This window comes from Gossypium hirsutum, chromosome D03 (genome assembly GCF_007990345.1).
Source record: "Gossypium hirsutum isolate 1008001.06 chromosome D03, Gossypium_hirsutum_v2.1, whole genome shotgun sequence".
In the NCBI taxonomy this organism is placed as follows: domain Eukaryota; kingdom Viridiplantae; phylum Streptophyta; class Magnoliopsida; order Malvales; family Malvaceae; genus Gossypium; species Gossypium hirsutum.
In genome coordinates this window covers 49,275,824-49,301,254 of record NC_053439.1, presented here as the reverse complement: position 1 = coordinate 49,301,254, position 25,431 = coordinate 49,275,824, and the positions used below count along the sequence as shown (strand labels likewise).

The window sequence follows — 25,431 nt, the reverse complement described above, 5'->3', positions numbered from 1 at the left end:
TTATTTATAAACAAGATTTTTTTATTAAATGAATTAAATATGAAAAAATTTGTTTAGCCCATTAAACTTGTTTATATTCATTTAAAATTTAATTAATAAATTATTTAAAATTCGTTTAATGTTCGATTATTAAATAATTAATAATATTATTAATTGTGTGCTTATTTTATTTATAATTTAAATTATTTATATATTTTTTATTTATTCTTCGTTTTTTATTCATCAATATTATTTGTGAATATATTTAAATATATGTAGGAGAATGTGCTCTTTAATGTTGTTGAAATAAGTTCATGAAAATGAACACACTAATTTGATTTTATTTATTTGTTATTATTTATGAATCATGTATTTTTATTTATTACTTATTTTTAATTATTATAATTTATTTTATTTTAAAATTATCTTTAATACTATAAAATTAAATTTTAATTATATTATATTATATTATAATTCAAATAAATGTTAAATGTTTTAAGTTTATACTCATTTCAATTATATATTAATTTTATGAAAAATTGAGTAATTTATGGAGACTAAAAATCCTATCAAATTAAATTATAGGGACTAAGTTGTTAGCTTTTTGTAAAGTAGAGGGATGTGGTTCAACATTAGACCAAATTCATAAGTATACCAAAACTATATAAGGAGTTGGTTTTTCTTTTTTATTCTTTTTAGTAATTTTTAAGCCAACGTACGATGATTTTAAACAGAAAATTAAATGTGAAAATTTAGATTAGGAAACTCAATATTTGCAATAAAATTACAAAAAATTCTTACATTTTCTATTTAATTCAATTTAAAGTATAATTAATTAATTTAATTCTATTCTAAATTCCCCCCTCAAACAGCAAAAACCAGATGTAACTTTCTCTAAATTTTCTGTTTCTGTTTATTAAAAATAAATTATATGCAAAGAAAAGTCTCATTTTCTCTGTTTTTTTTCTTGAATAAAATCAATTTATCATCACCAAAAAAACGCAGGCAATTTTCTAAACCAAACATTTTCTTGTTGAAATTTGAAAATTTTTTGTTGATTGGTTTTTGTTTATTTATTCATAAAAGTAATTACTTGATGTCAAAATTTTAAATTTTTTTAGGTTTTTTTTTTCTTTGGTCTTCTCGGCTTTGATCCTGGGATTTGAAATTCTCCAGACAAAAAGGAAAAAAAAAAGAAAAGAAAGAGAAGGTATTTTTAATTTTTGACCCTTAAATTTAATATGTTTTGTTTGTTTAAACATTTGAGTTTTTGCTCAATGTGATTAATAAATATATATTATTATGGAGATCAGTAAATTAAATGAATGGCTTATTTCTTTTTTTTCTATTCGTTGCAGATAATAAAAATGTTGTCTTTTTCTTAAAGCAAGTTTGGAATTATTAGATAATTGAGGGGTTATTATTATTATTATTTTAAACAATTTGGAATTTTTATATTTCAAAAAAAAATTATGATACTGAGTAAAAGATGTTAACATGGTTCAAACCCAAAATTGGAATAGCATAAAGGAATGATTTTGGAGGATGAAAACAGTTTAAATAGTAAAAAAAATGGCAGTTTTTTTTGTTTAAATTTAATAGTTTTGCAGCACATTGCATTCTAGGAGTAAGCAATGGTCAGAACGTGCTTGAACTATGTCATAGGTTTTAAAAGCTTGAAATTTTAGTCATTGGTTGAGTTAAAGCAGTAACTTATATATGGTGACTTGCTTTGATAGCATGTTGAAAGTAGATGAGGCTTTTTATTTCTATTCTATTGATCCTTTCGGGCTCGAATTTGTTATATTCGAATGATCTTAGGCACTCTTTTGAAACATAAATGTGTTGCAGATCTTTTCTTTGTGTGTTTGATACTTTTTTTAAACATATATTGAAGGTATGGATCAGAAGTCTGTCTCGGTTAAAGATTTAGAGTTGCTTTGCCTTGGTATTCTTGAAGAATGCTCCTAAGGTGCTTATGAGATATGACAGTTCTTGTGGGCATCTAGCCTTTTAAAATTGACTGCAATAGAGCATACTGATACGGACACCATGTACCGCAGGTTAGGATACTGTTGTTTTTAGCTATTAGAAAATGTTGGTGTAAGTAATTGTTTGAACCTGACCTCGGTCTTATGTGTCTTCACTTGGCAAAAGATTTTTGGTTTATTGCTTATGATGACAAATTCTGATGACCCCATTTACTACACTATTTCGATGCTTTGCAGTGTATTTTGCAGGAAAAATTGTAGTCCCAGGCTCATTATCACAGCCGTTATCGGAGCAGTTTTTGGATTTTTTGTTGGGGTTTCCTTTCCTTCAGTTTCCCTTTACAAGGTATGTTTGCCTTAATTTATATCTAGCTACGCCTGTAGTTGATCTATCATCTGTATGATTTACTTCTAATCCCTTCAGATTCGAAACTTTCCTTTAAGCCTCGGCCCGTCAGTTGGTGGAGCCACATCTGAAAGCAAACAATTCTATATGGTCGGATCTTCTGAATCATCTCGAGCCAATATTTATAAGGTGCCTGTTGATTAATCTTTTGTTATTTGTAAGTGGAAAACATTTTATTGATGCTCTTCAGATTATACGTTTTTGAATGATCAGGGAGAGTTTTGTTTACCCCCATGTTCTTGAACCATTATATTCTGTTTTCATGGCTTCTTGTGTGGAGCAGTGCTCTTTGTTCAGAATTACGGCACAGTGTTCGGTTTTGGTCCTTCTCTTTAATTGTTTTCTGCTTCTATGTTCTCCCAGATATATGTTCCAACAAATCCTCATGGTGCAGAAACATTACCACCAGCAATTGTTGTACCAGAGACCGATCTTTACCTGCGCAGATTATGGGGTGAACCTAGTCAGGTATGATGCTTTAAGTACTATTTACATAGAAGTGTCATAAAACATCTTTGAGGAATGTTTACATGCAGCATATTGTGTTATTTCCGCTAGAAAAGGATCCGATGCATTAGGGCCCTTTTGGCACTATATCACTATCATTGTCAGCTCGGAAACATATGCATTGCGGCATGCTAAAATATACTTCAATGCGTCTCTTTGTTCTCGGTTAATAAGTGTCTCTCTTATCATGATTTTTCCTTGAAATTGCAGGATCTAAAGAGGAAACCAAAGTATTTAGTAACATTTACAGTTGGTATTGGTCAGATGAATAATATTGATAAATGTGTTAAAAAGGTTTGACAATGGGGACCGTTCCATCATTTCTTCACCCCCCCTCCCCCGGTTTTAGCTTTCAGAGTTACTGACACTTGTGTATTCTTATATGTTGAGGTAGTTTTCTGAGGATTTTCAAATAATGCTTTTTCATTATGATGGTCGGACCACTGAATGGGACCGATTGGAGTGGTCAAAGACTGCAATCCATGTTAGTGCAAGGAAACAAACGAAATGGTTAGTTTTTAAGACAGTACACCTTTCTCTATTCCTTACATCTCTTAATTTTAGTCCTCCCTTGTTAGATTAGCTTAACACTTAAAGGTCATTCAAGCCGACAATAATTTTGCTTCCCTGCTCGTGCGCACATGTGTGTGTGTCTATCAGGTGGTTTGCAAAAAGGTTTTTGCATCCAGATATTGTAGCTGCTTACGAATATATTTTCATATGGGATGAAGATCTAGGAGTTGAAAACTTCAATGCAGAGAGGTTGGTCATATTTTAAGCTTAATTTCGACATTTATATTTCCCTTTCTAATTTCCTCTGCACATGTTACCAGATATATAGAACTGGTCAAGAAACACGACCTGGAGATCTCACAACCAGGTTTGGAGCCCAATGTCGGACTCACATGGCAGATGACAAAGAGGAGAGAAGACCAAGAAGTTCACAAGTAGGCTCTCTCTGCAATTACTTTACCCATCATAAAATGTCATGCCTTTTTTTTTTTTTTTTTACCTTGAAGTTCTGCGTTTCGACTTGGTTCGCAGGTTTACCGAGGAGAAACCTGGCTGGTGTAGCGATCCACATTTTCCACCATGTGCTGCGTATTGCCTCTCCCCCTGTCTCTCTCTTATGAATTTTACAATTTAATACTGTGTTAGTGAGCATGTTCAAATTGGCTCCGACATCATTAATTTGGACTGACTTGTTAAATTCTGAAAAACGGGAATCATGTCTGTATGGAAAATCATAATGCACGAGCTGTAATATCCTTGATCTGTGAATTTTTAATGCACTTCACTGTTAAACGTTCCTTGAACCGGATGTCTTCCTTTCCCTTGGTGCGTTTAATACTGTTTACTTTCTTTCAGTTTCGTGGAAATCATGGCGCCTGTATTTTCTCAGGAAGCTTGGCGATGTGTATGGTATTTGATTCAGGTAAAAGTGGTGCTTAAGGATTTTGTAGGCTTTGTCCACATTGTTTAGAATATTTACATTCTCACGGATTAACTGACTAGATAGGTTGCACTGGCAAATTTCAAACGGTTTCCTTGTTGCCAGGTCCGACCCTTTGGTGGGAAATTGCACATCTGAGGTTTAGTTTCCCTATTAGCCGTTAGCTCGGGCTATTTAGGAAAATTACAATTGTGAATTGTTTTGTTACTAGCACCTTTCAGGGTGAGTAATGGAAAGAGAACGAAGACACGGATTATTAGGAGCATACAACAATGTTTTAATTTTACTTAATAACTCGGTGCAATTTCTTTAGCTCCTTTTTTTATAATATCAAAATGCTTAACGATTCGTGTTCTTGTAGAATGACTTGGTGCACGGTTGGGGATTAGATTTTGCTCTCAGAAGATGTGTTTCAGTGAGTAGTTTTTGACAAATTTTGCTTTCATTCTTCTTTTCTTGAATTACTCGTTTCTGGTGCAAAGCAGCATGATATAGGTATAGGAATATGACCCTCCATGGGATCAGAGAAAAAAACTTGAACAGACCCGTGTCAACTATTATTTGACACTAAAATCTTAGTCCAAGTAACATAGCTAGAGAATTGGAGAATTTATTCGGAAAATCAGCATCAAAGAAGCTACTTTGTAGAATCGATCAAAGCTGTTAATTTTCTAGAGAAAGCGATTTCACTTTCAACCATCTAATAAAAACATGTAAAGCTGGCTTCTCCTAGTCCTCATCTTGGCCTCTTATTTAATTTTGTGCTAACTTTCCATTTTCTTCTCCATAGCCTGCACACGAAAAAATCGGTGTGGTAGATTCGCAGTGGATTGTTCATCAAGGGATTCGTTCTCTCGGGAACCAGGTGAGTCCTCATCAGCTTGCTAGATATTTTGGCCACGATGTATGATGAAAAATGTTGTGGTTTATATCCCCATATATTTTCCTTGGATGTTTATGTGAATTATCGATTGTGTGAACATAGCGTTTGATCTATATCTGATATCCCGAGTGGTAAGCATGGATGGAGAACTTTAGCTTTTGATCTATTAATACATGTTTTTTTATGGCCATCATGATTATAACCTCAGTACAATGACTTCTTTCAAATTTCAGGGCGGGTCGCTCGGTGGGATATCTCCCCGGGTTGCGGTATGCATATTTTATGAATTTCGACATCAATTTTGTATACCTTTTAGCCTTTTTTGGCCTCCAAATGTCTTTGCATGGTGTAGGTACTAAATATGAAGTCTTAAAACCAACTAACATACTTCTTTTCTTCTCCATGCGCAGGTCCGAATAAGGAGCAAAATCGAGTGGGCGATGTTTCAGAAGCGACTCGTGAATGCCGACTTGGCATACGTTGCTCAGCGTGGCAAAGGATAAAGATAATTTTTTATTATTTCCACCCCCCACCCTCCCAATACACCCTCATATGTGCATCTATCATCTCACTTGCTAGGCTTAAAGTCTTGGGTGACATTCTTTTTACTACAATAGGGTGGACTCATTTCCCTAACCCACATTTTTTTGTATCTTAATATTTCTTTTACAGATAAAAAAAAACGGGGGGTAAATTATTTTTTTACCAGTTCTTCCTCACGAAGAACAATTGTGGGGTGTCTCCCATTAAAATCATGATGATTGTAACAATTCCATAAGAAATTTTCTTCTCTCATCTTAATGATATGAAACCATTGTTTTTTACATCTTTTGCATTGTATTTCAATGTATGTATGTATGTATGTTTGGGATATATCATCAGTTAAGTTATTGTTGTCATTATTGGGTTTTATAAGGCAAGGAAGAGCTTGCAGCTGATTTCATCAAAATACTTCATTTCTTTTGACCCTATTATCATCATTAGTTCAAAAGGACAACACAACAGACAAAACGGAAGGTAAAATTATAGTTTTGGCCCCTTTACCATGCTTAAATTTGGGATTTAGTAGAAGGATCAAAATTCATAATTTGACCAAAAGGGAAGAGAAGGTTGTCTTGTAATGAAACATTGATCTGTCAACTGCTGTTTGCATTTAAAGTTTGACATTTGAACCTCATTGATACTTGGAAATAAAGAATATTCTGCAACTAATTAGCAGTAAAACTAGGATTTGATCCTGAAACTGAGTAAATTCCTTGTGGATCTTGCAAATACAGGTAAAAGGGAGAGAAAAAAATGAGATTAAGTTGATCAAATTATTTAAGTCAAGTTTGATTAAGGTCCCTATATTATATTCAAATTTGAGATTTAATCCCTGACATAATTTGATCTTTTTATTTTATTTATATCAATTTGTACTAAATTAAAATACATAAATCAAACCTCAAATTCAAGCACTACAATTCCACCAATTATTCAGAGTATATAATAATGCTAACTACTAAACATCTTTTCAAGGAAGTTGAGCTATCATATATTTATACCCAACACAGCAAAACACAGTATAAAAAAGTATGAATATTCTTCTCCATCATCAACACCCCCCACCCCCCCAACAGCAGAATTTTCTGTTGTTGATGATTTTTGGTCAAACCCTAGGTCCTAGTGACATTAACCAATGGGGGGTCCAAAGGAGGTTTTTTTTTTTTTTTGCATGGTTGGTGGAAAGGCCTTTATTTTATCATGAGTGAAAATGAAGTTATTATTATAATAATAATAAAATTTTATTTATTATCACCAAACTCACAATTGAGTTTTAGGATGGCAAAGCCCCTTTTGCTTGCATTGGGAGATACCTCATTTTTCATTTAAGAAGAAAAAAAATTTGTTCATCTTCACCTTCCTGGCTTGTGTCCTAAGGATCATTTAAACACTAATCTAGAGGAAGGGAGGTAAAAAAAAATCGAAACCGAAACCGATAAGTTTCGATTTGTTTCAATCATATTAGGGTAAAAAAGAAATTGAATTTTAACAGGATGAATTAAGGATACCACTAGTTTTGAAAGCTTAAAGTACATCAATCAGTTGGAGTAAATAAAGCATGTCACCTTCATAAAAATTAAATTGGATTAATTACACTATACGTTCTAAACTATTGGTTAAATTCTAAACTTGTCCTTAAATTTTACAATATTTTAATTGAATATTCAATCAAATCCTTCTATCAGTCTAGCCATCTACCTCGGTGTTAAATGCAAAGGTTGGTGTTAACACTAGTGCCTAAACCACCAACCAAAGGACCTTATTGGGGACATACTTTTGTTTGAGGATTTGATTGAAATATTTTTGAAGTTTGAGCTGCTGTAGGTTTTATTTTTTATGGAATCAAAGTGTACATTAGAATTTAGGGGATGGGAGGTTAACATCGAGACTTAGTGGTAACATAAAATTTTAACCCTTTTTCTTTGGAGTTGTTAGTGTTTTCCAAAATGAATTCAACCCGAAATGATGAAAGCAACTAACTGAATCCGGGTTTTGAAAAGAGTGAGTAATTAAGTAAATCCGGGTTCAGGAGAAAAGGAAGTGTAGGCATATGATATGATGGGCAACAGCATTTTAAAATGTGAATGGTTGTTCTTGCTTAACTTGAAGGTCAGCTTCTTCTGGAAAGTAAAACAAGCCGTCCTTCAAATTGTAACAGCGTTAGGCACCAACCCTCTTAGCATATTCCAACACTGTGAAAACACAGACTGTTTAAAAAGCCTTCTTTCTCAAACAACACCACAATCATCTCTCTCCCTCTCCAGGCTTCTGCAGCAACTCTCAACTCTCATCTTCCAGTTTCTGTTTGTTATTAAGAAAGATATAAACTTGGTGGTGATTTTGATGGAGTTGTAGGATCCCCCTGCAAATAATCTTGTATACTTATTTGTACTCTTTTCAAAGGTGTCTCTCTTCTCTCTCTCTCTCTCTCTCTCTCTCTCTCTTTTTCTTTTTCAATGTGGGAATTTGGTTGATGAAACTAAAACTTTTTTTGGTTGTTTAGATCAATTTCAGGGCTCCAAAAACTCCAAGGGAATCTGCTTATTTTATATAAAGGTAACATTTTGTTTACTTTTGACTTTTTTTCATGCTGCATAGCCATTGTTACCTATTGTGCTTTCTCCCACATTACTCTGACACTAATGAATCCAAATACAACAATCTACAGCTAATCAACCACCAACTATGAATCAAATTGCAGCAGTGCACATGCAATATATGTAGCTGTCTTTTCTGATATATATATATATATATAATGTTGTTTGATTGAGTGAGCAGAGAGAGATGGGAGACATGTCAAGCTTCCAGTTGGGTGTGATTGGGGCCCTGTTTCTGTCAGTTGCATCATCAGTCTCCATTGTCATATGCAACAAAGCTTTGATGAGCAATCTTGGCTTCCCTTTTGGTAATTTTTTACTCTCTCTCTTTCTTCATACATCACATCTTTAACATTTGCACTCCACATAAAATGAGTACGATGTTCGAGGCTTCAAATACATGGAAAAACTTTGAATCAAATGAAAGTTGATTTTCTTTTGATCCTCTAATTCCTTTCTCCTATTTTTGGTCTAATTTGGATTTAGTCCCTCCACTATTATCAAATTTGGATTTAATCTTTATATTTTAATTTGATCATATGCTTTTATAATGTTATTAGCATGTCCAAGTTGATAATAACATTAAGCTTTCAAAAGTTAACGATAATGGGGGAATGTGGGCTTAAGTTCTAGAGAGACCTAATTAATTTTTTTTTAAATTGAGGGGTCTAATAAAACTTACAATAAAAAATTGAACAAATTAATGAGAATATTCCAAAAATTTTGGAGGGCTTAATAAGATTTTCCAAAAATTTTGAAGAGCCTAATGAAAATTTTTCAAAATTTTTGAGAGCTCAGTACATTCCGTCACTGACTAACCAACCTTATCAATTCAGACTCACTAATAACACTATAAAATCAGAGGACAATCATATGTAAAATTAAAGTAGAATGATTAAATATCAAATTCCAACATAGTATAAGGAGTAAAACCATAATTAGACCCTGTTTTTAATCTGTCTCCTTTGGCGTGCAGCCACAACACTAACAAGCTGGCATCTGATGGTAACATTTTGCACCCTCCATGCGGCGCAACGTTTCAATCTGTTTGAGAGTAAACCAATAGACATGAAGACGGTGATGCTCTTTGGCATCCTTAATGGTGTCTCCATTGGTCTTCTCAACTTGAGCCTTGGTTTCAACTCCATTGGCTTCTATCAGGTCTACTTTTTCACTTACACGTCCATTCCAAGCTAACCATAAGGTAGACCACACACTTGTTTAAAGATGACTAAGCTGAAAGAAGAAACCATTTGATATACTTTAAAGACTCGATCAAAATATTTTCAAGTTCAGGGACTAATTTAAAATCCAGTCTATAGTTTGAGGGCATCTCATAAAATACATTTTTAGCCCCTAAATCTGGGTCCTCATTCTTTGTGGTGCCTTCATTTGGCAGATGACCAAGCTTGCAATCATACCATTCACCGTATTATTGGAAACCATCTTCCTAAAGAAGCAATTCAGGTTTTTTTTTTCTTTCTTTCTTTTTTTTTAAATTTTAAATAGCCATTGCTTATGATAATTAAGCCCTTTGAGATTTACATTGTGCAGCCAAAAGATAAAGATGTCACTCCTCGTTTTATTAGTTGGAGTTGGGATTGCCTCCATAACTGATCTCCAACTCAACTCTGTTGGCACAATCCTTTCTCTCCTTGCCATCGTCACCACTTGTGTTGGCCAAATTGTATCCTTTTTCTTTCTTACTCTTATTGCCTTCTTTTATAGCCGTCTAGCTATTGATTTCTCAAGAATTGGCCATGAATCAACTATACTTGTCAGTCGGGTCCGCTAGATTGGTTTTGGATTGACTTAAATTGGGTTTTAAATTTTTTGAATCATTTGGAGTACGATTCATTTTAAGTTCTGATTATTTTAGATAGGGATGTTAATGGAGTAAGGCGCGGGTGGATATTGTCAAATTCACCACTGTTATGTATTTGGCATGCTCTTCTATGCCACTTACCCTACTCCACTAAGAATTTTAATCTTAAAAACCACTATCACCTTTATAAATGTTGGATACATCCATCTCCACCCTACCTCAATTCATATGTTTTATGTTTAATTTTTTCATAATGCATTTTCATTTTTATATAAGAGTAAAATAGTAATTTTATATAGTGGGACAAGGTAGGATAGAATAATGGAAGCAATTATTATAACTGCTTCGAATTCACTATTCAAGAAAAAAAATCCCACCCACATCCACTTTCAAAAAAAAAATCATTTATATTCTAAACATATCAGTTCAAAATCCATCAAGTGACATATGTTTTGTCATTCCTAATTTCAAACTTGAGCTACTATGGTTTCGGTTTTTTTTTTAAGTCATTCAAGTTTGTCAATTGAATTTTTCAGATTAAGATGTCTCGAATTAAATTATTTAGGTCATTTTAGGTTTTGATTATTTTTTGTTTGGATCATTTTCAAATTCGAATTGTTTGTTTTTATGGTTGTTGATTCAAGTTTAAATTTAGATTAATGGATTGAAATTGACTATTGATGAGCAATTACATATTTGCAAAGTTGATTTAACATTTCAAGAAGTTTTTTAATGATCTTGAAAATGGTTTATCCTTTAACTTGACCATAGCTGACAAACACCATACAAAAGAGGTTGAATGTATCTTCAACCCAGTTGCTGTACCAATCAGCTCCATTTCAGGCAGCCAGTCTTTTTGTCTCTGGTCCTTTGGTTGACCAGTTTCTCACCAAACAAAATGTGTTTGCCTTCAAATATTCCTCTATTGTCTCGGTAAGGAAATCTAGCCTCTCTTTCAACACCATTTCATCAGATTCCTCTATTGTGACTTTGGGGTCAAATTATATTTTTGGTCCCTCTTTATTCTCACGTTTTGGGATTTAATCCCGTACTTTATTTTGACGTAATTTCAACCTTTAGTTTTATAATGTCATTCGTTAGTCTAAATAGTTTATTAACTATTTAGGTTAACTAATGGCATTATAAAAATAAAATTCAATTATGTCAAATTAAAGTACAATGATTAAATCTCTAAGCTAAACATAGTAGAGAGACTAAAATCATAATCCGACTGTAATTTTTGGTAACTAATTGGATTTATTATTATTGTGGCAGGCATTTATCATCCTCTCATGCATAATATCAGTATCAGTAAACTTTAGCACATTTCTGGTTATTGGGAAAACATCCCCAGTGACATACCAAGTGCTTGGCCACCTCAAGACTTGCCTGGTTCTTACATTTGGCTACACACTGTTGCATGACCCGTTCACTGAAAGGAACATCATTGGCATCTTGATTGCCATTTTTGGGATGGTCTTGTATTCATATTTTTGCACCCAAGAGAACAAAAAGAAGCAGGCTGATCCATTGGTGTCTCAGGTAATATTATATATTATAAATTTGTCTAAAGATCGAATTATCTATTTAAATATGAAGGCTCATATGATAATAGGAAGGATTCAGATAAAAATATTAAATTAAAATGTAAATTTATAATAATAAAAAATTAAATCCACGCATGACACAACCTATTTTTATGTAAAATTATTATCAGGTGCACTGCCAATAAAAATATATTTTTTAAATAAAATAATTATATAATAATTTGAGTTAATCATTTAAATATATGGATAAATTTAGAAAAATTTTAAAATCTATATTTTAAATTAAATCAAATTTGAACAAACTATATATGATGTTAATACCAATGAGTCTGGCTCGACCCATACATACCCCATGTGTCTACATACATACATATGTTCATAGTTCTTTGTATCCTTTATGATTTATCCCAAGAAATGTTTGTCTTGGTTTTTTTCTTTCCAGATGAAAGATAAAGAAGGGGCACCATTTCTGGGTCTAGAGAAAGAAGGCCAAGAAGATAAAAATGCAGACAAGGATTCTCATGTCTAAAAACAAAACAGGATTTTTGTCATAAAGAACCTTTTGTCTTTTAAGGTGTTCTTTCAAACATATTCTTTAAATAAGTCACTCATTTTCTAAATCATCTTCTTTCTTTTTCTTCACAGCTTATAATTGTAGAAAATTTATGGAATGATTAGCAAACTGTAATTTGGTTTCAAAGTAAATAGCAAGAAATGTTGAAAGAAGAAATATGATGCCCCAAGTTTATATATGTACATATAAATATAATAAATAGGGTTAATTTCTCTCAAATTATTGAAAAATTTCTAAATTCATCCCTAAACTTTAATTTGAATGTAAACTTTAAACAATTCTATTAATCTAGCTATTGATTTTTTTTTACTTTAAATATGTGGTTAAGAATCATGTTTGATCCATATGAAGGGTGATTTTTTTTTTAATTTAGGTAAAAAAATATAATTTTAATAATAAAATCAAATTTGAAAATAAATTGGATTGTTGCTCAATTTAACTTTACTCATGAATAAGTTTATTCTAAATTTCATTATTTTAATCAACTTCCCTAGAGTATTATAATCTGTGGTATAGATATAACAATTTGATTGATAAAATGTAAGATTACTTAAAAGCACATATTACTAAATCATCCTCATAGAATTTCTTTTTCTTTTTACAAAAATTGTAGCATATTACTATTATTTAAGTAACTTCTCATAACCTTTTTAATTTCTTAATTATTTTAAAGATTATTTTTGTATTATAAACTTTTGAAACTCAAATATATTGTTTTACCCATATTATGGTAATGGGTATCACAAATTTTGTTATATGATTATCAATAAAAAAATTTATTTGAGGAATGGTGTCACTCTTTTATTCATTCAATCTAAAATGGGTATTTGTTTCATCAGGTCTCTGAACTTTTTATATAATTATTCTTCAGTTTGGTATCGCTAATCACAATTATGACATCCAAAAAAAATTATTATTTTTAAATCAGAGGTGATGACGCGAATGATAATGGGTCATTAACTAAAGTGAATTATTTTTATAAATAATAAAAAACTTAAAATATTTTTATAAAAAAGGCAGATTTGAGTATATGGTGCCAGGTTCCAAAGTGATGTAAATAGGACAAAATTGTTAGTTGCCTTTCTGAAAATTTCCAAAACCATGATACTTGATGATGATGAAGAAAGGAAGCGTACATTCATCATGGACAATAAAAAATATTTTAAGCCATTAATAATTGCCTGGGGTTTATAATTTATATTTTTTACTAAAACTATAGAACAAAATTGTAAAATAATATATATACATACCAACTTAGGTAAGTAAAAATAATTGTGAAAAATATATTATAAAAAAGTATAGATAATGATAAATTAAATTTTGGTGAAATAATTAAGTTAAAGATTTTAAAATTATATTCATGTTTGAAATTTTATACTGATTTTATACAAAATATAAAGAAGATAAATTATCCGTATGATAATATAATTTACTTCGTGAAAAACAGCTTTTTAATCATTATTCAATTGAATTATTACTTGATTGAGTAATAACATCAACTTAATTAAAAATTTAATAATGTATATGTATAGTGATGTGTCCTTTCATAATTTCGCGTAAAATCAATGGCTTAACATAAATCTAAAATTATCCTAATATGAAATCATCTCAACTCTTTGTTATCATTAAAATGCCAAGAGATGAGATGATAAAATTTAAACTCGTGTTATCTAAAAATGATGTGGGAACTCCGACCACTACTTCAAGAAAGCTTTGCATTTAAAATTAAACAAATATAATCTATTCAAATCTCAAGTTTGAATAAGAGTTTAGATTTAAAAAAAATTTAAATTTTAGTTACATCGAATTATCATTTGATCATAAAAAAAATATTTAAATTTAATTATGAAATATATTGTATTTTTTAATTTACAAGTATAAATATAATAATGCAACTCCAAGCAACTATAAAGTACAAGCAAATTAGTACAAAGCACCAACGAACAAAGAACCGAAATATAATTAGACAACCCACATGGCAATTATACATGTGTCACAGGGTCATTACCCTCTTCCCAAAAGATATGTCTAATTGTAGGATGCATAGTACACTCAACCTAGGACCCTCTTGCTTCATGGGGCCACTACCCTCTTCCCAAAAGACATACCCCAAAAGGAATAATTAATCAAATATGCAACGCACCTGCTTATATAATCTCGGAGTCTCCTTTTCATGTCTGATGCGGGATTAATGCAACATACTTCCTTTTTTGGAATGCTATCCACACATGACAAGTGTACATACCAGAATTCAAACTTAGGGTCCGTTTGTTTATTAGGAAAGTATTTTCCGGAAAATGTTTTTCTGGTTTTCCAGTTTTTGTTTACTTGAAAATAACTTACATTGGTAAAACGTTTTCAGAAACACGGGAAAATGAGAAGGGATTTTAGGGAAAATGTCTTACCGATTTTATTTCTGTAAGACATTTTCCATCTTTCCTCATTCTGTCCTTCTCCTTCTTCATCCAGTTGGACCAGTTCCCTTCCTGAAACAAAACTCAAGGTAAATTTTTTATGCTTTACTCTGTATTTCATTCAATTTGTCACCTCTCTCACTCAAATCTTCTTCCTTTTTTTTTGTTGAAGAATCTGTTTGGATTTTGCATATGTTTGTTTAATCTGTTTGGATTTTGCATCTGTCTGTTGAAGAATCTTCTTCTTCTTCCCTAATTTGTTTAATCGTGTCCCTAATTTAAACAATCTAATTAGCTTGCTAAAAAATTACAGCCTCCTTCGCCACCTCTTCTCGCGATTCATCGAAGGTAGATTTCTACTCACATTCTTGATTGCAAGCTCTAGGGTTTTCTTTTTTCTACTTTCTTGATCAATTTATTTTTTTGTTTCTTTGATTGAGTTTTTATTGCAGTTTTATTTTCTAATTTCCGTTTTGATTTAATTGTTAGGGGTTTCTGTATATTTGTATTAGTATTTTATTTTTTATTTTGTTCAATTGCTGAGGTTCAACGAATAAAGTAGGATTGAGATGTAAACTTGAGGAATTAGAGGATAAATTGGTAATTTTTTAGCTTAAACTGGCTTTGCTGTGTTAAATGGAGCATTTCATTTGATGAAACTGGATTTTGTTGATTAGTCAAAAAAATGAAGAAACATTGAGGAATTTAACTGAGATAATATTTTGCCTCGTTTTTTTCTCGTCTGATTCAATATTGGCTTGGATTTAATTGAAGTAAGGAAAGTGAAGTTGAAGGCAATTATTCGTATCCTTGTGCCATGGTAAAAAATGCTAGGAACACAAGAGCAACGATTAGGGAATAATTCAAATAGGAATGCTTTCTTACTGAATACTATGATCCATAAGTATCCCCCATTTGAGATCATATTGAGTTCAGCCAATTAAGTAGTCTTGGTTATCTTAAGTTATAATCTCAGTGAGATTGATATTTAATTTATTGATATATATTATATATCTTTTTAGTCTGTTGCTCAGCTGGAGGTATAGTAAAATAAATGGCAGTGTTCTTCTGCTCGAGTTTGGTTATTTTGCTGAAATTTATTTGTTGGGCTAACTTTTTTGAACTATGATTCTATCTTAAGTCAAAATGTGTTAATGATATGGTTGTAAAAGGTTTTTCCACACATAAACCCTGATTTCTAACTTTATATCAATCTCTGATATGTTTGTTTTATTAAATTTGTGCTGCAGAGATGGGCAAACAGCCTTAGTAGCAATTTTTGTTTTGATGCATGAGAGGTGATTTACATAAAGGAGTTATACAGTTTAGAAACTTATTTAAATAAAAGGTAAATTGAATTGGTGGTTCAATCATGATTTTACATTCATATAGGTTTTACTAGCAAGTGCCTTAAGTAAACTATTATAGTAGATTATTTATTTTAAATGTAGTAGTTGACTATTAATGAAATGAGTTCCGATGCATTGGAGAAAATATTACGTAATATGATAACATTTTTTTTGAAAGTTAATATGATAACATTGAAGTGTGTCCTTTGGGGACCTTTTTACAAAACCCTATTTATATTCAAGGAATTTTATGTTATATTAGTGTGTTTTTAATTATTTACTGAGTGTGAGGCTTGTAGAATACCCTACATATCTAATTGATCTTAGTTCTCTGTAGCTTTTGATTATTGAGTTAGTGAAGTTATTGTGTGATTCAGAGCATTGAGTATTGCTTAGAATTTCTAGTTGATTGTATACATGTGCCACTTGCTAGCCGTTAAAAAGTCAGGATAAATTTTAGGATCACTAATCTATTTAAAGTTAGGATTGAAAACCATTTAATTTGCAATCTGTAAGACACTTATAACTTAAGTAGAAGAATAAAATATTAAATAAAATAACATTTTTACTACTGCCACTATACATCATGTCATCTACAAATAACTTTAAAAAAAAAGAGGGAAGTGGTTACAATATTTATTGAAGAACAGAATAACGATATGAAATGATGAATAAGTATAGGTCCGATGTCCATCTTCAACATTACATATGTACATTATATTATGACCAATCATTGGTTTATTCTCAAATTGAATCATATCTAATTTTAGTTGTGTCACTAAATTGGTACAAAGAAAGTAGCTTTATTTCTCAAAAAATTATTAATGCAATTATAATTAGCTTAATATGTATGTATACACTTTAGTCATGGTAACTTTAGTCATATATGTGATCTTATGAAAATCTTGCATCTTTTTTGTAGTGATCAAATATTTGTATGGCATTATTTTGTGTAGATGGATTGTAATCAAGATCAAAATGTAATTGTCGGAGTCATGGCTTCAGTTTTAGCTTTTGGGGCTCTTTAGATTAAAAAATTAAAAACTAAGAAGGAAATTGCTTCTCACCCTCGTGTGAATCGAGATGATGAAAGAGAAAATTATATTAATAGTATTTTATATAGTGGTGACCAGCATTGTATTGATGTGATAAGGATGAGACCGATTGCCTTTTTTAATTTGTGTGATATTCTTAGTAGGAATAATTTGTTACAATCAACTAAATCTGTGAATATTAGGGAGCAAGTAGTTATATTTTTACATATAATTGGTCATAATGTAAGGTTTCGAGTGATTGGATCTAGATATTATAGATCAACTGAGACAATTCACAGTTACTTTAGGGTTGTATTGAGAGCTATTTTGAAATTGTATAAACTAGTTATTAGATTGCCTGATGAGTCAACTCCTAGTGAAATAAAAAACAATCCAAGGTTTTATCCTTATTTTAAAGATTGTATTGGAGCATTAGATGGAACTTATGTTCATGCATCCGTTCCACTTAGCATTTAAGGAAGATTTTGTAGCTGTAAAAGGGGGACAACACAAAAGGTATTGGCTACCATTACATTTGATTTGAAATTTTTCTATGTTCTAGCTGGTTGGGAAGGTAGTGCACATGATTCTCATATTTTAAGTGATGCACTTTCACGCCCAAGAGGATTAAGAATTCCGGAAGGTAATAATTATCATTAAATACCAAATAGTTCTAGTAAGCTCATAATTTATTAGTATTAATTATGTTTTGTAAAATTGTAGGTAAATATTATCTTGCTGATGCTGGATATGGCATCCGAAATGGATATATTACCCCATATCTTGGTGTCTGATATCATTTAAAAGAATTTAGTGCTTAGGGGCCTGAAAATGCAAAGGAACTCTTTAATCTTCGTCATTCATCATTACGAATCACTATTGGACGTGTTTTGGGGATTTTGAAGAAACGGTTTCATGTATTAGATGCTGAACTATTTTGGAATTTTCAAACTCAAATAGATATAGTTTTGGCTTGTTGTATCATTCATAATCATATAATGGGAGTTGATCCTAGTGATTTACTTAATCAATGATTATATGAGGAGCTTGAGTCTGATTTAATAATACCAACTCTTACGGAGCGAGAAGAAAGAGAAGAAGCAAGAGAATGGTCTGCTAAAAGAGACGAAATTTCACAAACTATGTGGACTAATTATATTGTTAGAAATATTAGGTAGGTTTAGGGCTTATGGTTATTGTTTTTATGTTATGCATGTTTTAGTATTTTTTTTTGTTAATGTTGGTTGGATAATGATATTGAAATTTTAGTTTGTTGGATTTTGAAATTATTATGTCTTGAATTTGTTAGATATTGATTATGTTTTAAGCTTGTTGGATATTGAATTTATTATGTTTTAAGCTTGTTGGATATTGAAATGACTGACAATGACAATTATTAATGTAGAATGGGTAAGGGCAACCAAAAAGGCACCTCCAAGCAATTCAAGTGGAAAAAACCGATGGAACATCTTTTTCTTAAAATTCTAGCAGAGGAGGCCCAGAGAGGAAATAAGTCTTCTAATACTTTCAAAGCAGTTTCTATTAATCAAGTTGTCGAAGCTATTTCTGAAAGATTTCAAGTCCAATGTGATGCGAAGCATGTGGAAAATCATTTGAAGACTGTAAAAAACCAGTGACAGATTATATGCATAATTCGGGGTAAAAGTGGTTTTGGATGGGATGATAACATGAAAATGATCACATGTGATAGAGCGACGATGCAGCAGTGATGGTAATATATGTATATATATGTTAAGTATATTTCAATTTTTTTACTTGTTATTCTAATTGTGTATAAATCCAACAGGCACACAAGAAGTATGAACCATTTTTGAATAAAAGCATTGATCATTATGATGAAATAGCTTTGGTTGTTGGCAAAGATATGACAACATAGAGTTTTGCCAGAATATTTGCTGACATAGATAACCAAGATTCAGTGCCTATAGACTGCGACAATGAAGAGACTGAAGAGATAAGAACAACAGTATCTTCATCTGGCACATCCAAACGTAAAAGAAAAAAAGTTCAAGAAAGTGTCGTTGATGAACAAATTAAATTTGTGGGTGAACAACTTGGCAAAATTGCTAATGCTTTGGAACAATTTACTGCGGATAAGACACCACATCTTTACGAAGAAGTGATGTCGATGGAGGAAGAAGGATTTGATGATGACTTCCTGTGTTCTGTGTTTGATTATCTAGTGAGTCATGAATCCGAGGCCAAAGCTTTTTTAGTTAAAAGTAAGAAGCATAAAAAAATTTGGCTTCAAAAATTTTCTGAAGGTTGAAGATATTGATACTTTTAATGTGGTGTAATATTAATTATACACTTGGACAATGTTGTTGTTATTATGTGGTGTACTACTAATTATGCATTTGGATAATATTATTAATTTCTAGTATTAATTGTGGTTTGGAAGCTAATTTATAATTATTCAATCCTTGTTTTTTATTATTACAAATAATTTATTTGACTTTGGTTGTTTTCAATTTATGACGGTTAATATTCTAGCTCAATAATTGAGTATTATTATATATTTAATTTGATTTATTTATTTATAAATAAATCATTGCAATATATGTAAAAATAACTTAAAATATAAATTTATTAATATATATAAATTTATTGATATATGTAAAAACAGCTTTTTCGGAAAATATTTTTAAGAAATCTGTCAAACAACAGAAAATATTTGACACAGATTCATCCAAACACCAGAAAAGTAAATCATTTTCTAGAAAATGTTTTACTGGCAAACAAACGGAGCCTTAAGTATTCAATGACTTAGAGCCTTATCTTTTACCAACAATACCACTACCTCAATGTCAATATATTGTAATTTCAAATAAACTTTTGTTTGAAGGGAAAATATTTGGTAATTTGATCGGTGGAGTTTCTAAACTCCACAAGGTCAATGGTTAGTAACTTATAGGATATAGTAAAATATTAAAAAATAAGCATTCTAAAAAGGAGAGATATGACAATTTTTTAAAGTTATTTGTGAAATAAAAAGGTACACTGATAATGTATCAAATACTAACGTTTTGTTTGAATTCACAAATTAAATAGATTCAAATTAAAAAGGTCAAAATATGTTAGTACTTGAATGATGTTTGAGATTCAACCATTGTACTTAAAAAAGTTTAGATAACTCTCATTTTTTCTTTTTCGATTTGAAAAACCTAGTCCTATCATTGGTACTATTAGCACTGTTCTTTAAAATTTGTCATAAATACCAATGACTAGTGATTAAACCGACGAGACCATTCGTTATTGGTTTAATCACATCAAAATTAAAAATTGTAAATTTTCATAAATATAAAAAAGTTAGGATTAAGCAAGGAAAATTTAATAAATACAAATAAAGTATAATAGAAATATAAAGATTCATTTTATAAATAATAAAAATAAAATTACATATTCAAATTGATAGAGGAAGAATTAGAAACAAACAAATGATTTTCAAATCCAAATTCAGTTACACTACGTGGCTAAAATATTCCCAGGTTGTTAGCATCCATAGTACACTGTTATTACCATTTACCGTCTGTTTTACCACCTCTCCTACAGTATTATAAATAATTGTCTCTGTAAACGTTGTAGAATGGGGTTTTTTTCTTCAATAATATTTCAATGCATTCTTCTTGTTTCCTTAGCTTAACAGCTTGATAGTTCACTGCTTGGTTATCATGGTATCAGTAGCCACTGCCTAGCAGCACCTCCGGTCCTCTTTTACCCTTCGCACTATGTCTGACTCCGACAATGAGGACTCTATCCTCGCTCCCACCCCTCGCCCAGCCAACCCACCTCAACCCTTCTCCAACAAACGGATTAACATCTGCCTCGATGACTCCGACTTCCTTTTATGGAAGCAACAAGTTCTTTTAACCCTTCGCAGTCATGACTTGGAGGATTTTCTTGACAGTACCATTCCTCCTCCACCAAAGTTTTTAACCCTTGCTTCTGGTGAACAAACTCGTAACCCCGCATATAAACACTACCTTCAGCAGGACTCTGGCCTCGCTTCTTGGCTTCTGTCCAACGTCCGCCCTGATGTTCTCCCTCGTCTTGTCGGGGCAGACACAGCCTGCGCCATCTGGGACTGTATCCTCCGGTTATTCTCCAAGCTCTCCACCACCAAGATGATGCACTTGCACTGCAAACTCCGTGCTATGAAAAAGAATCACCTTTCAATGGCCCAATACCTTGCCCAGATAAAAGATATTACCGACACTCTTGCGGCGTGTGGCAACCCAGTCTCCGAACTTGAGCACATCGCCACCATCTTGAACGGCCTACCCACAGAATTTGATTCTTTTATTGCCGTCATCACCGCCAGCCAGCAACCGTACACTCTTGATAGTGTTGTTTCCGTTCTCACCGACGCTGATACTCGCCTTAGAGATCCCATTCGATTCTCTATCTCCATCAACACAACTCAGTATCACCCTTTTTCTTCCCCAAACCCTATCACCCACACCGACCCAGTTATCCTAGCCTCACTTTTCAATTCCCAAGCTCAAATCTACCTTCAATCCACTACAGCCCATATTACATCACCTGTCTCCTCACACTCAGCCCATTATTCACCAAACCCAACCTTTCCCAATCAACAATCCTATCCCTCGACTACTTTCTCCCCGGCTCCTCCTCGCCCATCTAACCCGTCCTCTTCAACTCGCGGCCGTCGCGGTGGTTATTCCAACCCTAACAATCGGCCACAGTGTCAATTGTGTGGGAAAAGAGGTCACTTGGCCGATCGTTGCTGGGATCGATATAATGACTCACCCTCGTACCAACCTCGACCGAATCGTCCTCTCCTTCGAATCCCATCTGCCAACTACACCATTCTCTATGATAGCGACGGCAATATGTACTCCTCCGAAGGGTACACTCCTTATGCTCACTCTGGGTCGTCTGTTACGGCTGCTGTTCAGCCCTCCGGTATGTCGCAGACTTCTTTACCTGCTCAAGCCAACACTATTACAGCCCCCACCTTGAATCTCTCCTCTCAGGCTTGGTATCCCGATTCAGGCGCAACGCATCACATAACAAATGACCTCTCCAATCTTTCCCTTGGGAATTCCTCTCCTGGCTCGGGTAAGGTTTCTGTTGCCAATGGGAATACATTACCTATTACTTGTGTGGGAAAGAACTCAGTGCACACTGCCTCCAAAGTATTATTACTTGATCAATTACTGCATGTTCCTCATATTACTAAGAACCTAGTCTCTGTGTCTAAGCTCTGCCGTGATAATGATATTTTCTTTGAATTTCATTCTGTTCACTGTGTTGTTAAGGATGAGCACATAGGAGCCACTTTACTCCATGGCATTGAGCAAGATGGCCTGTACAGATTTCTTGAACCAACTTCAAAGGTGTTCCCAGTCTCTGCTGCGACCTTTCAGTCCGAAGTTGCTGATCACGATACCACTTACTGGCTATGGCACCGTAGACTAGGACACCCTGCACCTGAATCACTTGCTACTGCTATGCGAGTTTGTAATAAACCAGTACCTAGACTAAAGAAAAACTTACTCTGTGTTGCTTGTCAGCTGGGTAAAAATCATAGGCTTCCATTTCAACCATCTACCACTGTTTATACCAAACCATTAGAACTTGTTGAAATTGATCTGTGGGGCCCAACACCTGTTCAGTCTAATGGCTTTCTTTATTATATGTCCTGTATAGATGCATACAGCAGAAATTGTTGGCTATACTTGTTGAAATCTAAAGATGAAGCTCTTACTGCATTCCAGTTGTTTAAGACACTTGCTGAAAAACAACTTAACACCAACCTTCTTACTGTACAAACTGATTGGGGTGGGGAGTTCAGACCCTTCCTCCAACTCCTTGCTCAACATGGCATACAACATCGAATCACCTGTCCACATACTTCTCAGCAGAATGGAATAGTTGAAAGGAAACACAGGCACATAGTAGACCTTGGACTTACCTTACTTGCTCAAGCCTCCATGCCTATAAAGTTTTGGCCAGAAGCCTTCCAGACTGCCGTATATCTGATTAACAGACTTCCCACCAAAGTTCTTCAAGGGGATACTCCACACTCTACACTTTACTCTACATCTCCGGACTATGATTTCCTCAAAGTCTTTGGCTGCCAATGCTTTCCATGTTTGCAGCCTTATCACAATCATAAGCTGAGTTTCAGAACTGAGCCATGTACCTTCATTGGCTACAGCCCAAACCATCTTGGTTATAGATGCCTCTCTCCATCTGGCAGAATCTACATCAGCAGACATGTCAAGTTCAATGAACATGTCTTTCCTTTCTCTGCTGCCCCAGCATCTACTACTCAACCCACAACTGACACATATCTATCTCCTGCATTACCTGTTTTTGGGTCCTTTAAGCCACCTGTACCTCCTACATCACTCGATCACAGGCAGCCCACTCAACCCGCAACTGTCCCTCTGCCCTCTCCCACTCCGCCTACTATTTATCCCTCTGAGCAGCCTACCATTACTACTACTGCTCATCCTGCACCAACTAACCTTAATACTCACGGCATGACCACCCGAAGCAAGTCAGGTATCTTCAAACCTAGAATCCTTACAGTTGCTAGTTGTGATCAAGAACCATCTGATATTTATGCTGCCATGAATACTCCTCATTGGAAAGAAGCAGTTTTAGCTGAATATAATGCTCTACTTCACAATGACACATGGTCTCTTGTTCATCTACCAAGCAATAGGAAAGCTATTGGATGCAAATGGCTATTCAAAACCAAGAGACACCCTGATGGCTCAATTTCCAGATACAAAGCTCGCCTTGTAGCTAAAGGCTACTCTCAAGTTCCAGGATTTGATTTTCTGAAAACTTATAGTCCAGTTGTCAAGACCCCTACCATTAACATCTTCATATCTCTTGCTGTCTCCAATTCGTGGCCTCTCCGACAAGTAGACATAAATAATACTTTTTTAAAGGGGGAACTTCATGAAGATGTGTATATGTCTCAGCCACCTGGCTTCGAAAAACTGGCAGCAAATAGAACAACCTTAGTATGCAAACTTAACAAGGCCTTGTATGGGTTAAGGCAGGCACCAAGAAACTGGTTCTATAAACTCAAACAATTTCTGACCTCTATTCAGTTCACCTCGTCAAAGGCAGACTCATCCTTATTTTTGCACAAACATGCTGGTGTTACAACCTTACTCATTGTCTATGTGGATGATATTCTCATTACAGGAGGTTCACCTGCCTTCATAGACTTTGTGGTCTCTCAACTTCATGCAAAGTTCTCTCTTAAGGATCTCGGAGAGTTAAAACTCTTCCTTGGTATAGAAGTTCACAGGTCCACCACAGGTCTTCTTCTTAATCAGAAGAAATACATTCTGGATGTTCTTGGCAGGGCTGGTATGCATGAAGCTAACACTGCAAGTACTCCAATGGCAGCATATCCCAAACTCTCCAAAGCTGAAGGAAATCTTTTTTCTGATCCAACTCTCTACAGGAGTGTGATTGGTGCACTACAGTATATATGTCACACTCGTCCTGATATTAATTTCAGTGTCAACAAGGCCGCTCAGTACATGCAACAACCCAGAGACACCCACTGGACCGCAGTTAAAAGAATCTTAAGATACTTGCGAGGTACTCTTGACTATGGACTGTGGTTTACAGTAGACAAATCCATGAATCTCACCATGTATTCAGATGCAGGCTGGGGAAGCGATGCAGATGACAGACGATCTACCTCAGGCTATTGCCTCTTTTTAGGCGCAAATATCATCTCCTGGAGTTCCAAGAAGCAAAGGGCAGTCTCCAAGTCAACTGCAGAAGCAGAATATAGATCCCTCGCTGATGCTGCTTCTGAACTCATGTGGGTCCAAGCAATTCTGGCTGATCTTGATGTGCATACAGCCAATGTGTCAAAAATCTGGTGTGACAACACTAGCACTGTTGCTATGGCTGCAAATCCGGTTCTTCATTCCAAAACAAAACACGTGGATCTGGACCTTCATTTTGTAAGAGAAAAAGTTATGGCAGGCAAATTCCAAGTCAACTATGTTCCAGCAAATCGTCAAATAGCAGATGCACTTACAAAACCTCTGCTGCTATCTGCCTTCTGCAGTCAACGCTCGAAACTACGTGTGCTTCCTTCAACTACAGCTGCCACTTTCGCAAAGAAGGAAGGAAAAGAAGCAGGGTGAATGATAGAGGAAGAATTAGAAACAAACAAATGATTTTCAAATCCAAATTCAGTTACACTACGTGGCTAAAATATTCCCAGGTTGTTAGCATCCATAGTACATTGTTATTACCATTTACCGTTTGTTTTACCACCTCTCCTACAGTATTATAA

The 25,431-nt window shown here is 33.6% G+C and overlaps 2 protein-coding genes and 1 long non-coding RNA gene across 6 annotated transcripts; all 3 read left to right on the top strand.

Moving 5' to 3' along the window:
- Positions 1–634: 634 nt before the first annotated feature.
- LOC107962092 (uncharacterized) lies at positions 635–6,043 on the top strand. Of its 2 annotated transcripts, XR_005911495.1 has the most exons (16): positions 635–1,189; positions 1,877–2,042; positions 2,208–2,316; positions 2,395–2,505; positions 2,740–2,844; positions 3,094–3,177; positions 3,278–3,393; positions 3,544–3,645; positions 3,717–3,830; positions 3,928–3,984; positions 4,252–4,318; positions 4,698–4,751; positions 4,822–5,049; positions 5,127–5,201; positions 5,453–5,488; positions 5,630–5,719. XR_005911495.1 is itself a non-coding variant. In XM_016898333.2 (15 exons), the coding sequence occupies exons 2-15, from the start codon at positions 2,032–2,034 to the stop codon at positions 5,720–5,722; spliced, it is 1,134 nt and encodes a 377-aa protein (XP_016753822.2). In that variant the 5' UTR covers positions 635–1,189; positions 1,877–2,031; the 3' UTR covers positions 5,723–6,043. The 2 variants fall into 2 exon arrangements, 1 of the variants encoding a protein (XP_016753822.2); XM_016898333.2 differs by lacking the exon at positions 4,822–5,049 and having other exon boundaries at positions 5,630–6,043.
- A 1,784-nt stretch (positions 6,044–7,827) lies between these two features.
- On the top strand, positions 7,828–12,461 carry LOC107962083 (UDP-xylose transporter 1). Of its 2 annotated transcripts, none has more exons than XM_016898321.2 (9): positions 7,828–8,165; positions 8,266–8,318; positions 8,541–8,667; positions 9,336–9,520; positions 9,759–9,826; positions 9,914–10,046; positions 10,956–11,117; positions 11,460–11,726; positions 12,174–12,461. In XM_016898321.2, exons 3-9 carry the CDS (start codon positions 8,547–8,549, stop codon positions 12,258–12,260), a joined length of 1,023 nt encoding a protein of 340 aa, XP_016753810.2. In that variant the 5' UTR covers positions 7,828–8,165; positions 8,266–8,318; positions 8,541–8,546; the 3' UTR covers positions 12,261–12,461. The 2 variants fall into 2 exon arrangements, with proteins under 2 accessions (XP_016753810.2, XP_040946305.1); XM_041090371.1 differs by having other exon boundaries at positions 7,870–8,165; positions 8,431–8,667.
- Positions 12,462–14,493: 2,032 nt separating this feature from the next.
- On the top strand, positions 14,494–19,215 carry LOC107962076 (uncharacterized). 2 transcript variants are annotated; one of them, XR_001701511.2, is made up of 5 exons: positions 14,494–14,808; positions 15,033–15,067; positions 15,970–16,067; positions 18,508–18,834; positions 18,910–19,215. It is a non-coding gene; the product is annotated as an uncharacterized lncRNA (long non-coding RNA). The 2 variants fall into 2 exon arrangements; XR_005911494.1 differs by lacking the exon at positions 15,033–15,067 and having other exon boundaries at positions 14,495–14,808.
- The last annotated feature ends 6,216 nt before the right edge of the window (positions 19,216–25,431 follow it).